The 16,050-nt window shown below is 41.8% G+C and overlaps 1 protein-coding gene across 1 annotated transcript in view; it reads right to left on the bottom strand.

Annotated features, from left to right (window-relative positions):
* The window catches only part of MYO16 (myosin XVI), a 372,035-nt gene that overhangs the window by 175,685 nt on the left and 180,300 nt on the right, over positions 1-16,050 (bottom strand). The window contains exon 19 of the mRNA XM_065901993.1: positions 15,902-16,043. Coding sequence (XP_065758065.1) covers positions 15,902-16,043 — 142 coding nt within the window. The remainder of the gene's footprint in view (positions 1-15,901; positions 16,044-16,050) is intronic.

The raw sequence follows: 16,050 nt of genomic DNA, 5'->3' as shown, positions 1-16,050 counted from the left end.
AGGACGAGGGCCTGGCTTTCCAGGCACGGGAGGCGCAGCAGGGACCCCGGGAGTCAGGAAAGAGCAGAGGTGCTTCCTGATGGCCAGGTGCCGGCCCAGGGCACGGCTGGTCGCTGCCACCCTGCACCAGGGCCGCGCCATCAGGCTCTCAGGTCCGACCCCCCAGACGGGCTCCGGCTGCCTGGGCAGCGGCGCTCCTGCAGCGACTGCCTGCAGTGTAGACAGAAGTCAGGAGGAAGGACAGCCACGAGCGGCCAGACCGCGGCACATACTCTTCCCCGCCTGTAACGACGGGGGCTTTGTGTGGACAAACAGGACGCCAAGGCAGCGAGCTGCATGTGGGTGAGCACGGTGCTGATCCTGGTTCAGATTAGGGAAAGTAAATTATTAATTAGTAACATACCGTTAAGTAGCATGCATTTGGTTGAAAGAACACTCCTTTCATTTATTCACATTGCATACATACCAAATTCCAAACTACATTTGTTTACAAGATAAAATGTTTAAAAAAGATGGAGAGAAAGGAAGAACAATTTTCAGGAAAAAAAATTCATCCAGGTTTGATGCATTTTAAGGATTATTTCTGCAACTACTGACAGACAAAATGTGTTGCTTTTTTTTTCCCAAAAATCTATTTCATCAACTATGATTGAGTGAAATTTTGTTGTTCAGTGACTCAGTCATGTCTGACATTTTGGGACCCCACGAACTGCAGGCTTCCCTGTCCTTCAGCTTCTCCCGGAGCTTGCTCAAACTCATGTCCATCGAGTCGGTGATGCCGTCCAACCATCTCATCCTCTGTCGTCCCCTTCTCCTCCTGCCTTCAATCTTTCCCAGCATCAGGGTCTTTTCCAATCAGCTCTTCACATCAGGTGGCCAAAGTATAGCAGCTTCAGCTTCAGCATCAGTCCTTCCAATGAATATTCAGGACTGATCTCCTTTAGGATGGACTGGTTTGATCTCCTTGCAGTCCAAGGGACTCTAGAGAGTCTTCTCTAGCACCACAGTTTTGAAAGCATGAATCCTTCAGTGCTCAGACTTCTTTATGGTCCAACTCTAATGTCTGTACACGATTACTGGAAAAACCATCGTTTTATGTGACTGCTATTGCAATAGCTGCCTTGGCAGGAGGGAGCCAAGGGCCTGCAGCCAGCACAATGCCCATTCTGGGCGGCAGTCAGCAGTGCAGTCATTTCACTTATTGATATCTCGACTCGTATTACACAGGCGTTTAACTCAACATCCAATTTCTAGCAAGGAGGAGCAGACAGAGGTCATCAGATGAACCGGGATTCAATCCGTTAGGCAAAATTAACATATTAATGAGATGATCTGCTTTAGTTCAAATTCTGCCCTAGAAATCTCCTGAGGGTTTTCTTAACGGTTAACAAAAATGCCTACCCCGCATTGACTCATTAGTAAAATACTCCACTTTCGATATCAGACAAAACGCTAAATGCCAGGGCATCTGTCTGACTTTGATTTGCCTTCCAGGCCTGTGGGTATGAGAAAGGGGGAAGCCTGAATTAAAGAACATGTCCTCTTTGGAACATGGATGTACTAATTTTATTTGGGCAGCGAGGTTGGGGGATCTACCCACATCAGGTTTTGTCCTCAGTCATCTCCAGGCAAGGAGGTGAACTGACAGTTACCTAAGTAATTCAAAGTCAGTTTAGGAAAGAGATGAATCCTGTTTGGCACGAAACCGTCAGATGGAGCCAGAGCTGAATCAGACCCTGTGGCTGATGGCTGACACGTCAGACCCCAGACGGGGTAAGAAATAGGAACATCCTAGCATTGTTTGCAGTGTAGAGGGCTGATTCAGAGTTCAACCCCTGCCATAGAGCAGGGGCCACCAGATATTTGGATGTGACCAACATCTTCCAAGGGCTTCCTTGGTGGCCTCAGTGGTAAAGAATGGAGACGCAGGAGATGTGGGTTCAATCCCTGGGTCGGGAAGATCCCCTGGAGGTGGAAGTGGAAACCCCCTCCAGTATTCTTGCCTGGAGAATCCCAAGGACAGAAGAGCCTGGTGGGCTCTAGTCCATGGGGTCACAAAGAGTTGGACATGACGGAGCAACGGAACGCTGGGGGAACATCTTCCAAAATATCCTGACTAGGAATCATAGAATCCTAGGTCCTGAAAGCAAAACCAAGCCAGAGAGATAAGCCAACACCCTTCATTTGTAAGTAAATGAAATGTGATTATCACAGCTTCAGAGGTTGAACAAATTAAGATTCACAAGACATAAATGTCTCACTAAAGATTTCATTAATGCTAAGTGTCAGGCTTAGAATAGAAACCCAGATCTCTCGATTTCCAACTCCCTTTAAAAAAAATTAAAACTGAGTTAAAAGATAAAATTGCTGTATTCATAAATTAACTACCATCTTGAACATCCACAAAAATGAGATCTATATAACATCTCAACCCACTAGCCGAAAGTACAGTAAAAAGCGCTGCTTCATTTTTCACTGATTATGCTCTTCTCTTTCTTCACCCGTTTTACTAAGATTTAATTACATGCAATATCATATAAGTTTAAGGTATACAACCTGTTGACTTGCCACACACAGACTGCAAAATTATCATGCTTTTTCTTAACAGGGTTCCTTTCCTCCCTTCATAATAGTTCTGAGTACAAACCCTTCTTTTTATGAGGTTCCTGCTATTTAAATTTTAAAGAGCACTTTGGATTATCTTTGCCAGTTAATAGTAGATTTTGGAAATTGTTAAGGTTTGTGATTAGTCTGCCCCCCAGAAGATGACAGAGAAGAATGTTTGGAAGAACTGGAATCAACAATCATCTCAGAATCCCTCAGACCACCCAGGAAATGGACACCTGTCTTTCTAACAATCACCTTAAATTATATGTACTCGAAACTTGAGGTTCAAAAGAACCTTTATGAAAATTAAATTAACTAGCTAGTGACTTGTAGCAAGTGGCTATTGTTGGTAACCAACCACCCCAAAACTCACTGACCAAACAACACAGGAAGTCCTTATTATGGTTCTAGGTCCCTTTTGTCAGTGTGGGTGGCCTGATGGGGGTTGGCAGGTCTAAGACAGCCCCCCACCCAAGGGCCCTGGGGTTGGCCAGCCCTTGGCTGGGTCACAGCATCTCTCCCCACCCGCAGAAGCCTGGGCTCACGCGTGAGGGGCAACGACAGGGAACTCAGCGGACCCGCGTGAGGCCTTAGAGTTGGCGCATCTTCACTTTGGCTGTACTCGCTTGGCTACAGCAAGACAGAGGAGCAGCTCAGACACAGAGGCAGAGAGAACAGACCTGACCTCTTGATGAGAGGCGTGTCAGAGCGGAACTGGACAGGGCAGGGATGCGGAGATGCAAGCAACTGGCGGCAGTTCTGCCCCACGCTACTTCACTTTATTTATTAGCTCGCTCACCTTTCAAATGGGGAGTTTGAAAGGTGCACCTCGTTCTGCAAAGCATACTGCTGGCTGACAGAGACCCAGATGCAAAGAAGAGAGGGACAGAGGGCAGGTTTATCCTCAGGGACATGTCCACGGACAGACATGTTAACTCTAGATTATCATCTTGGGAGGAAATAAAGAAACCATCTATATTTTTTAAAGGTAGCTGTAAAACTATGCTTTTTTAGAAAAAATCAATTTTTTGACCGTTTCAATGTGGGAGACGTTTTTGGAAAAGCTCAGGTTTCGAGTCTGATATGTGGGGTTCATACTCCAAGCCCACTGATTCTTCATGGCTGTGTGACAAGGGCCACTTGCTCAACCTCTCTGAACTCCAGTTTCATTATCTGAAGAGCATGCTCAGCTGCTTCAGTCAAGTTCCACCCTTTGTGACCCCAGGGACTATAGCCCATCTGTCCATGGGATTCTTCAGGCAAGAATACTGCAGTGGGCTGCCATTTCCTACTCCAGGGGATCTTCCTGATCCAGGGATCAAACCCACATCTCCGGCATTGCAGCCGGATTCTTTATCACCGAGCCACCTGGGAAGCCCCTATCTGAAGAGAGGAGACAATAATTCACTCCACACGCTGATGTCAACACTAGCTGCAGTAATCCCTGGCTCAAAGCCTAGCTCATTTATAGGTAATTTCCAATAAAAGTAACACAGGTAATTTTCCAATTTTTTCAAAAAATTGGGAAAAAAATTCCAAGAACCACAATAAATGCAGCTTACCACCTATTACATCTGCACCTAGGAAGAAGCCAGGTTTGGAAAGCGTATTTTAAACAAGACGGCATGTCAAGAGAGAAAAGTTAAAGGCTTGGAGCTGACAAAAACTAAAAACGTCCTTTCATTGAAAAGCTCATCCTCCTCCATGAGAACATGGTATTAGAACGAGGCACCCCGTTTAAATTGCGGGGAGGTTCCCTTCCCGGTGTTTTCTTTAGGGGGCGGCAGGGTCACCGAGAGCCAGACCGGGGCACCCTGCTCTCGTCTCCGGCCGCTGCGCCGTTCTTGACTCCGGCAGAAGTGCCCGTGCGTGCCGACGAGAGGCGCGAGGAGCTGCACACGACCGATTCGGTCAACTGCGCCCAGCAGCCCAGGTTCTCAGCAGGTGGAGCAGAGGCCAGACGCATCTCCCCAGCGGGAAGTGAAACAAGAGCGCGGGCACTGCTAGCGGAGCCATGCATCTCACCCTCCATATAAAGCAGACAAGCTGTAGCCTCTGCCCTCTTGGCTCGAGACAGAGCGACAGGAGAAGGCGCATGGGTTTTTATTGGCCTAATAAATCACTGAATTTCTTACATACATTATTAAATCTATTTGACCCTCAAATAATATTTGCAAATCACATAATAGTCTTTATCTAAAAGGAAAAGCACCGCTGTTCGGTACTAAAAATGCCATAGTCTCATAGATCTGAAAGATTATCATTTTTCCCCCATGTCTCCTAAACACATGCACCTAGGGAAAAGTACACAGCTCTTTATTGGTTTGATAAGCTGACCTATTCTTGAAATAATTCATCACACTATCATGATTAATATTTGTATTTAAATATTATTGTGTCCATAGTATGTGGCAATTTTTAAAATAAGAATGGTAATTTTTAACCATCATTTTATATTTATTATGAAGTATTTAAAACAATTTTGAGTAATACAATATACAGGAACTTTGGTAAACCTCTCACAGATTTTATTTCTCTGGATCCTTTTATTTTAAAAAAAAATGTATCTTACAAAAAATGAAAAAAAAATGTGCAATTACAGAGAAAAGGTTCATAGCTCTTTAGGAAATCATTATACATATGGGTGTTTTGGTAAGGAAATGGAGCAGAAGGAGAATTATTTAGAAAGCAGGTTTTGTCTTAGATATTTTGCTAAATTGTGTAGTTTTGGTTGTCATGGCAATAAGTACCATGATTTAAATGTCTATGCAGAAATAGAAGTCACTCCTACCATATTCAAAAGAATCAAAGAAATCTCATTACTTAATGGGGGAAAATTCCCAATTTGGATGAAGGAGGGAAAAACACGGTATGCCAAATTTATTTTTCTGACAAACTGCTTGTTATTTAATCTCTGAAACAAAAATAAAGACAAAATATTTAGAATTAAACAACAAAGGAAGAGCTACATACAAATCTGGAATGCATTAAGTGCTCAGAAGATACTTCATACACTCAGGTCAACAAAATCATCAGAAACTATGGAACAAACACTCCAGTGAGGAAGTCAGATCAAAAAAAAGAGAAAAAATTTCAAACAGTCAAAATAAGGTATCATAAAACTGCAAAGATTAGTCAGATAAATAGCATAAACATGAGAAAGGACAACAAGACAAATAAATTGATTTTTGAAGGTAATTCGCACAGGCAAATTTAAGCAAGACGTGTCAATGAAACTGGGGCAAAGGCATAAATAAATAATATCAGGACTGTAAGCTGTCAAACTAGAATTATAAGAGATACTGACTGGAGGATTATAAACAGAAGGAAACTGTGATTTAGTTGGTAAATGTACTTAAAAATCTTAAAGTGGACCACTTTCTAGAAAATATATATGACTTTAAAAACAGAGAAAATAATCTGATTAGACCCACAACCTTTAAGATAGTATTCATAGGTCAATTCTCCCTTCACCTCCTCAAAAATTTTTTGGGAGAATTTCACCAGACACTCAAGGCATATATAATTTTCATTTAAAACATCTTAGAAGAGACGAAAAACAGAATGCTCTCCATTTATCCTTAAACATAGATGCAGAGGATAAGATGGCTGGATGGCATCAGTGACTCAATGGACATAAATTTTAGCAAACTCTGGAAGATAGCAGAGGACAGAGGAGCCTGGTGTGCTGCAATCCATGGGGTCGCAGAGTCAGACAAAACTTCCCCACTGAACAAAAACAACAACATAGACATAAAATCAAAAGATCCTATTAAAAAAAATCTTATCTCATTAATGAAAATAAATGCAAACATCCAAAATAATAACTAGAGAATCAAATTTAGTACATCATGACCAAAATAGGACTTACCCTGAAAATGAAGAATTACTCGACATGAAAAAAACCTACATCACTAAAATTTGCCACATAAGCTAAGAAAAGGAGAAATAATCTCAATAGATAAAAGAAAGACATTCAACGAAACAGCATCCATCTATGGTTGAAAACATTCAACAAAGATTATCTACTGGAACTCTACCTAAACAGATTACTCACTGACAAATATTTAGAGGTATTAACATTAATTTGAAAACAAGACAAAAATAGTCTGCTATCACCAACACTGTACTGGGAGTGCTGGCCAATGCAATAAAATAAGAATAAACAGAATGATAAAAAAGACAAAGAAGACAAGATAACTATGATTATTTTCATGAAGATATTCCACTGGAAAATTATTAGAACTAATAAAGTCAGCAGGGTTTCTAGATATAAGATCAACATATGAAACTCAAGATTGAGTATCCCAATAAACAAATTAAAATATAATAGAAAAAGAGCATTCATCATAGCAACAGAAAGTACAAAGTACTTAGAAAAGAACGAAATAAAAATGTGCGAGAAACTGATAGAAAAAACACAAACAGATTGAAGAAATTAAAGAATGTACGAAGAAAGAAATATAGAAGAAAATATATATATATTTCATATTTGTGCAAGCAGAGAATCAACAGTCTAAAAAGGCTATTTCTTTCTATATTAATCTATAAATATATTTCTCCACAAAACCCCAAATGAATTTTTTAATGGACTGAATCAAAATGACTATAAAATTCATATGCAAAAATAGACATCCAGAGATAACCAAAACAAATAAGAAAAATAAGAACGTATTATGAGAACTTACTTATTAAAACAATATATTACTGATACAGTTTAAGTCAAATAGATTAAAAATCAGGAGGGGGTAAAAAAGTATTTCTAATAAATGGGATAATTGAATATCCATCCAAAATATAACATTAAATCAGTTTCTCATATAAACAAAAATAAATTCCTGATGCATGGAAAATCTAAAAGTTTGGGGGAGAATATAAGATGGCCTTGAAGTAGGAGAGGAATGACTGTGCTAAGTCCCTGAGTCACTGTATGTAACTGAACAACGACCGCGCATTCATGAGCGCATCACCACGGGGGCAGTGCAGAACCTGCTTTGCCGTGTGAAACCTCACTGGTACTCAGAGAAACACAGGTTAACACTCTCCCCACAACTCTGCTACTAAATATATACCCCAGGAAACCTCTAAACAGGTATCTGAGGATGCGACACTGTAATGGAGCAGGAGGAGACTTAAGCACTTGTCCATGCAAACGCGAGCAGACGCGGGCACTGTGGTTTCTCTGCAGGGGATTCAAGCAGCAGAAGCCAAGAATGAGTTTAGCCCACTCGGTGTCAATGCCGTTAAATCTCAAAAGCCGTGTGGAGTTACGAAGGGGACTGCCGCACTAAAGGTACGGTCTGAGAGCATTTCCTGACTTCTCGATGACTCACGATGTTACACACTTGTTATGAAAGACCAACATCCAGATGAATTTTTAAAACTGTGGGATATCTACACAGAATCGATGACAGAGACTTCCTGTCTTTGAACAGGAAGGAGAGGGATGGATTTATGCAGGATACACAAAAGTAACTTCAGCTTTTAGCTGCGATTTTCTATTTCCTTTGTGTTAAAAAATTCTGAAGGAAAAGTGGCAAATGTTAATCATATGAGATAATAGGTAAGGCTCTTCCTGATTATTAAATCTTTCACCTCCCCCAAATACACTTAATGAAGGAAGCTATCACATGCTAAATGGGGAAGAAAAAAAAATCAAAAGTCTGTTTTCCTTTTCTCACAAATGCACAGCAGGTATTTTAGTATTTCTATGAGGCATCTGGGAATTAACAATATAAATGCATTTATTAAGAAGTGTTTTACATCATAATTAATAAGGCAGTGTACAAAACATCATTTTACCAACTCTTAATTACTTACGAGTGTTGGTATAAATTTTCAGATTATCTTTCTTTTGGATTTGCAATATCCATCAGAGAACTTAAACCTATATAATCACTTTAATAAAGTTCTAAGAGGGAAAGATAAAACGAATTAGTAGATACTTGGGTCTGAATCAGATTTATTTATACATTCAGTCTCTGCTTCAGGTCCAGGTTTTGCTTTGTAGTTTTGTGTCTGAAATGATCACAGAGAAACAGAATGATATGCTACTTAGGATTCACAAGTGATGTTAAATATATCAATATGATTAGATGTTTTCTGGTGGAAATGAATTTCCAATTTTGTTATCAAAATAGCGGTGAAAAGACATTTAATTTCTAAACATCGTTCTCCTTACTTCATTTTCTGATCACCCAGTTTACTGTTCAGATAGTTAATTTATTTTGGTCTCAAAAATCCTGTGTGTGTGTGTGTGTACCTGTGGGTGATTCATGTCGATGTATGGCAAAAACCACCACAATATTGTAAAGAAATTATCCTCCAATTAAAACTAATTAATTAATTTAAAAAATCCTGTGTGTGCACATGCTAAGTCGCTTCATTTGTGTCGGACTCTTTGCAACCGAATGGTCGGTAGCCCGCCAGGCTCCTCCGTCCATGGAACTCTCCAGGCAAGAATACCGGAGTAAGCACTAAAAATTCTTCCTCACCGAGATTCCTTGAGTATAATGGGAGAGATGTGTGTGGTTAAGTTAAAAAGTATTTAGTTTTGATATTCTTCTGCTTCTTAGTGGTCACACAGCCCCATCAAGCCCTGCCCTGCACGACTGGGAATTAATACAGGTCAGCTAGTGGACGGTCCCGAAGAGGAAAGGTATTTAAGCCCGGAGGGAGGTGACAGTTACAGGAATTCCATCAGAGATTTGGCAGGCACGGGGCAGGGGGTGGGGAGCGAGCAAGCAGATACCTGACAAAGCGGGTTGCTTCTTTTCAATAAAAACTTTTCTGCAGCCTTGACTCAGGAAGGAGGAAGTTGCCCACCTTAACGCGTCGAGTTGGAGAAACTGACAGCAGACCCTCGGCTAAGACGAATGCGACCATCTCTGCGGAGGCGGGGCAGGACAGGCGTGGGGGATGTGCGGAGGCCCTCTGCAGAGCCTCACGTCCCAGTACAGAGCGACTGCAGTCGCCTGGGATGCGCCCGTGATGTGGCCACTGGAGGAGATTAGTCCTCGAAATTCAAACTCAGAGAAGCAACCTGACCAAACTGACCTCCTTGCAAAAGAGGAAACAGGTGACACTTTTGTAGGAACCATCTGTAACTCTTGATGGCTACATTCAGTCCTTTAAAAAAGTCATAGATACTTATTAAAACAAAAATCTTTTGTTTAAACAACTTAAGAAAAAAATAACCACACACACACACACACACCCCTGATTTGAATTTTTGACATTTGCATCCTGGGAAACAGGAGGAGATGGTGCAGAAAGCATGACAAATCCAGCTGCACAAAAAGCTAAAACAACCTGTAGATAGAATTTGGAAACTGTTCTAAGAAGCTAGGTGAAGCATTCACATTTACAGGTGACATACGCTAACAGTATGGGCATGAACAGAATCCAGAAGATGTTTCTGATGCTTTGTCTGTAATGGAGAGGACAGGGATCCATCTTCAGGCCCCAAGAGTTTCATAAACTAAGACATTGACTTCCTGTCCCTGACGGATGAGATCCTTGACAAACACTCAGTTATAGCTGCAAATCTAATTCACTGAAAATAATCTTAAAAAGATTAACATTCTTACCCTCATATTAGTTTAAAAAATGACATCTATCAGGGGGTGTCTCAGTGTATGTTTTTAACAATCACAGATTATATCTAAAACTACAAAGTCAATTTTCTAATTAAAAAAAAAGTCAACGACAAAATCATTACAAACAAATTATTTGATGTAAAAATCCTCAAAAACTAGCAGAAGACTATGAACCACATTGACAGTATTATCTCAGAATTTATCAATTTATTTAATCAACAGATAAGGAAGTTAATACAGTCCAGCTACATTATTTATTGTTGGTTTTTTTTTTGAGAGTCTCCCAAAAAATTATATGAAAAATTGTGTATTTATTCCATTCATAAGATTCTCAAACTGGACTGTGACCTTAAAAAAACGTCTAAATATACTATAATATTGCATAAGTACATTAAGTGCTATCTGATTGCATCAACGAGAAAAAAATGGAAATCATAAAGAAAATTCATTATATCGCATCATGTATATTATATCATTTCAATATAATATACCGCAAAACAGTCAATTCTGTTTGAAAATTCTTGGAAATTCAACCAATGTGTATACATACTGCTGACTATTCATAACTAATGGTATACACACGTAGTTCTCAGTAGAACAAAGCCAAGAAGAATTCCCAAATGAAAACTTCAGCCATAAATCCACAGAGCCCAGTGAATTCACCTTGTCTTCATCTCAGAGCAAGAAGGCAAAGCTCTGCTTTCACTCCAGTTCAGGGAGGCAATCTTCAGACCAGCTACATCGGATCCAGAATCCTGACCTGGGGTGGTTTTAAACCAGCCTCTAGAGTTCTTCAAGGCTATCCTTACTCTTTCCCCATTTGAAACACCTGCTGCCTCTAGGAAAGAGAAACAAGTCTCACCTATGAAGAAGTGCCATTTTTTGGAATATGAAACTTACACTGCTTGCTACAATCTCAGGAGCGCAGGTTCACTGCATGCATTTCGATGCATCTCATGCTGTCAGATGCTGGAGGGGCGCGTGCCCACCTGATGCCCCGACAGGACGGTAAATCCACGTCCCCCTGCTCTTCCGTCTCGGCCGAGATCGAGGTGCTGGATGTGAGACGCCAGGCCCCACCGTGAACACCACCATCCTTTACAATGACTCACCCAGACTGCTGGGGAACACACGTGCCGTGTGGCGACGCACTGATGCAAATCTCTCTGCAGACCCAGGACATTCCATGCCGACTTACAAAATCACTTTCTTATAAATTAAAACAGATGAACATAGAAGTGAAAGTGTGAGTCGCTCAGTCGCGTCCAACTCTCTGCGACCCCCTGGACTGTAGCCCGCCAGGCCCCTCTGTCCATGGGATTTTCTCCAGGCCAGGATACTGGAGTGGGCTGCCATTCCCTTCTCCAGGGGACCTTCCTGACCCAGGGATCGAACCCACGTCTCCCAAGTCTCCTGCGCTGCAGGCGGGTTCTTGGCCTGCTGAGCCACTGGAAAAGACCCCTTTGCTGGGAAAGAATGAGGGCAGGAGGAGAAGGGGACGACAGAGAAAAACATGGTTGGATGGCATCACCGACTCGATGGACATGAGTTTGAGCAAACTCCAGGAGATGGTGAAGGACGGGGAGGCCTGGTGCGCTGTAGTCCATGGGGTCACAGAGGTGAGCATGACTTAGTGACGGAACAACAACATGAATTTAGAAATGGGATAAGATACCAAAAATACCCTCCTGATAATTTCAAGAATTAAATCATTGCATTGATGTGTGGACTTTAAAACAAAAAATACTTAAAATGACTTCAATCTCTGTTTAAAATAGTCCAGCTTTTCTCATGGGTATACCCATTCTACACTTCTTCCTGTGACTTAATCACATTACAGTTAGACTAGGGGGGAGAAGGAGGATTTGATAGTTTGAGAAATTTCACAAATGGTACATTTTTTCCAACAGCCTTTTTTTTCTCTCTCCAGGACCAATCTAAATCTACGGATCGAAAGACAAGGCCTCTGGACAGTTCCTGGTACGGTGACCCCTGCCATCCAATGAGAGGCAGGATCACTTTGATGTTTCAAGCCCAGAGCCTTCATCCCAATTTGACCAGCCACCTGTCTCCCAGCGCTCACAGGGCTGGCATCTCAGAGATCCCAAGAGTCCCCCCTCGTCCAATGCTTCCTCCACCACGTGGCCAGTTTCTCTGTCTACTCACGCACCTGTCCATGCAAGGATACGACATGACTTTTTCCTTAAGGAACCCCCACCAAGTAGGAAGTGCCATGGTTACTAAGCCTCATGGACTTTATTTTTCCAACAATCAAAGCCCACAAACTGTGCTCTGGACCCCAGGAAGTACTCTGCAAACGTGTCACAGACGTGTCAAGGGAGAAGGGAAGGAGGGGAGGGGCGTGGATGCTGATCAGCAGTAACCCAGCATCTCTGCTTCCTCTAAACTCAGCCTCAGATCCCAGCCGCGCACACGAGTAGCGACACTGTTGTTACTGTAGTTCAGTCATCTCCGAGTCTCTGCGACCCCCGTGGACAGCCCGCCAGGCTCCTCTGTCCATGGGATTCTCCAGGCAAGAACACTGGACGGGGAGTGGCTTGCTGTGCCCTCCTCCAGGGGATCTTCTGAGGAGCAACATCCCTATTCTTCAGTTATTTCCTTTATTTGCTCTTCTCCAAACAAGCAAGATTACAGAATCAACATAAAACATGGACACTGGACTACCCTAGGGTTTCCTCCATCTGCCTGTTTTTCCCAAGCTTCGCGTCTCCACGGATGAACTAGGAAAGCTTCCTTCCAGGCACGGCCACCGAGATGCTTCTGGGGAACCAGCCCGCTGAGTCCGGCATGGTGCTGACCCCTGAAACCAACCAGAGTTCTCACCACCAGCTGCTGAGCAGACGAACCGGCCTGGAGACATGAGAACTCAGGATGGAAAGGGCTCAAAGTGAACCGGAGGCTTTGGTGTCTGACGACATTTGGAGAGCTCTCCGAATTTTCTATCATTCACTGAAGTAATTAATCATAAATACTTACACATCTATGTTTGGCTCAACTAAAATATCAAAAGAATGTAATATAAGCATCTTTAAGAGTTCAAAGGCTCAGTGACAAACAAAAAAAAAATCTCCATATGTATGCCTGAAACTCAGTTTATTTACTGTATTATAATCTGCAGACCAAAGTGAGCTCTCCAAAAATGTGGATTCCAGATCACGGAGACATAAGTGAATAAATGAATGAATGAATAAAGTGTGTCCTCATTGCTCCTCTACTAAGTTATCTCCTAAACTTCACCTACTTATAACCTTCCATCTATCAATACTTACTGTTAAGGTACTTTTCTGGTAAGAAGGGGCTGTTCCACAGGTTATATTTCTCAGGTGTCCCCATATATATAAACCACTGTATTCAGAACTCATGATGAAAATGAGTAAAAATAAACTAGAGGTTTCTATCTGAAGAAATTTCCCAAAGTTTCCACAACTTCTCTGCCTCCCCAAGACTCTAAATTACAGGTGCCTCTCAGTAGGCATGTTAATACCACAACTCTGCTGACGATGTCGGTGCAAGAAAAAAAAAATAACTTAAAATCTAACACTGATAATTCAACCCTGGAAATGAAATGCAGACAGTGGGAAACAGGTCCAATTATGGGAGATGCAAAAATGAGTTATCATTTGAACATTTCCAAGTTATTATTGTTCATTACACCTCAGGAAGAATCTGTATCTCACTTCATAATCACAAGGATGATAAACCTATTTGGGACTGAGGTACAAAATGTAGAATTTTTTTAAATGTATAATCTTATTACTATTGTACCTACTCTACTATGATCCAGAAAATGAACTCAGCATTCTAGGAACAAACATGTCATCTGCCTAAACGTCATTTATTTTTCCCCTCACAACTTGTTAGAGTGCATCTTATTTATATTTATTCTCTCGCAAATTTCACAAAAATTGTACAGTGTGATAAATATGTCCTATTACTGTAAAGGGTGCCTGCCCATGTTAACCTCAGGGAGATACAGCTATATGTAGATAATACAGATTTTCTGACATAATTACAACATTTTTAGAAAGTTGAGGACTCATAAACAATAAAAGTCTATCCTAAGTTTATCCAAGTTTTGAGACTTCTCTGTGGCTTAGGAAATGGGTCTGTAAATCTATAAGCTTTCCATGAATTTCAACGAATTAAAAATACTGCAAATACAACCTTTCTATGCATTATATTTGTATTGAAACTCAGGTTTGGGTGAGTCATGGGTGAAACAGAGGGAAAAAAAATGGGAGTTATGACTCAAATGAGAATACTGTCTTCTAGAAGTCAAATTTCTGATACATTAATTTATCTCTACTTTTCTAATAATCCCTGTCTTTATTCATTCACTTAGTAAATAAACATAAAGGTAAGACTTACATCATAAATTTGCACTTTGACACAGTAGCCGTATTCCCACTGAAAGGGAAATGAAGTGTTTTCCTAGGTTTCTGTTTTCCTATGTGTGTAGTCAGAAATCCAGACTTTGTGTCAGCTTTTCCAATTGTATAATCTAAGTCTCTGTAAGATTTAAATGGCAAATGGGAATTTCCTAAAAGTTCTTACCTGCAGCTGGACTTAAATACATTAAGTTTCCAATGTCAGCTTCAGCAGAACAGCCAATAATTGTATACAAGACGCATCTGGTAGTCTTAGCCTACTAGTACTATTCTGTGAATCATTTTCATATTTAAAGGGAAATCACAAAGTAACTGATAGTAAGAAATAATGACAAAATCCAGAGTCCGCACCACATCCAAGATTACAGTTTACGTGCTTAAATGCAGGAACACTATAGTGACCCTCAAGTCACAGACCTTATATGGAACATGCCCATCAATGCTCAGGGTCTTTTTTATGTGTATGTTTTAGTGAGAATTTTAGTATGCCTTTGTCCTTGGAATCTGCTGAGGTGTCTGCATGTGTTTAAGAACTTTCCCGTTAATACACGGCCATGCTAATGTTTTCTGGGGACCCTCTAAAAGGAGCGGCTGTCATGAGTTTGGTGAAGTCTGTACGGACAAGAAAGAAAGCCTCAGGACGCGGCATGCAAAGACCAGCAGACATGTAAACGCTCCTGGGTGCGATTTCGCTTCCTGCGGCCTGCCCTGCCCAAGGTCATTATTAGTGTCGAGAATACTAACAAAGCTTTCCATTGACAAGATGCCAGGGGATCTATCATTTTTAGATGATCAAACAGCCCCGAAAAGCTACTGCTTAAAGATGACTGAGGCCAGGAGTCAAAACGGTTACCATAGAGATGCTTCATCAAATAACCCCCAAAGCAAGGAAGGAGACAGGAGGGGCGACCGAGCTGAAACACAGCGTCCAGTCGGGTCTAGAGAGTCATGGGCATCTCAACAAACTGCGGGACTTCAGATGTGCTAGAACCGTCTTCTTCCCAGACGTATACTTTTTCTAATACTTCTTGGTGCTCAAAAGGCCATGTATGCCTCCAGCCCAGAGAGAAGGCATTTGTGTCTCTATGCATAAGACATGACTGATTAATCCACCCGGGGTGGGGGGGGCTCAAATCCCTTAAAAATAGTCTGCGAAATCCTGGAAGTAGAATAACCTCACTAAAGCGAAAGGTTTTAGTGACTCTGGACCTGGAAGCATCCTTAAGAGCGCCCTGGCCGAGTGGCCCGGGCGGGAAGCACACGTGATCAGGTGACCGCCACACCTACCTGCCGGGCTCCTCGTCCCCGTGGAGGCAACAGTTCGCCGCGTTCACCAGAAAGCTGAACAGACGACCGTACAGACACTTGGCCAGGAGGTCCCGGTAAAACTCAGCCATCGCCACCGTGTGCCGTCGTGTGAGCACCTCTCCTGGGAG

The sequence above is a fragment of the Muntiacus reevesi genome, chromosome 11 (genome assembly GCF_963930625.1).
Source record: "Muntiacus reevesi chromosome 11, mMunRee1.1, whole genome shotgun sequence".
In the NCBI taxonomy this organism is placed as follows: Eukaryota; Metazoa; Chordata; class Mammalia; order Artiodactyla; family Cervidae; genus Muntiacus; species Muntiacus reevesi.
The sequence above is the reverse complement of the archived record's forward strand: the minus strand, read 5'-3'. Positions and strand labels throughout refer to the sequence as shown.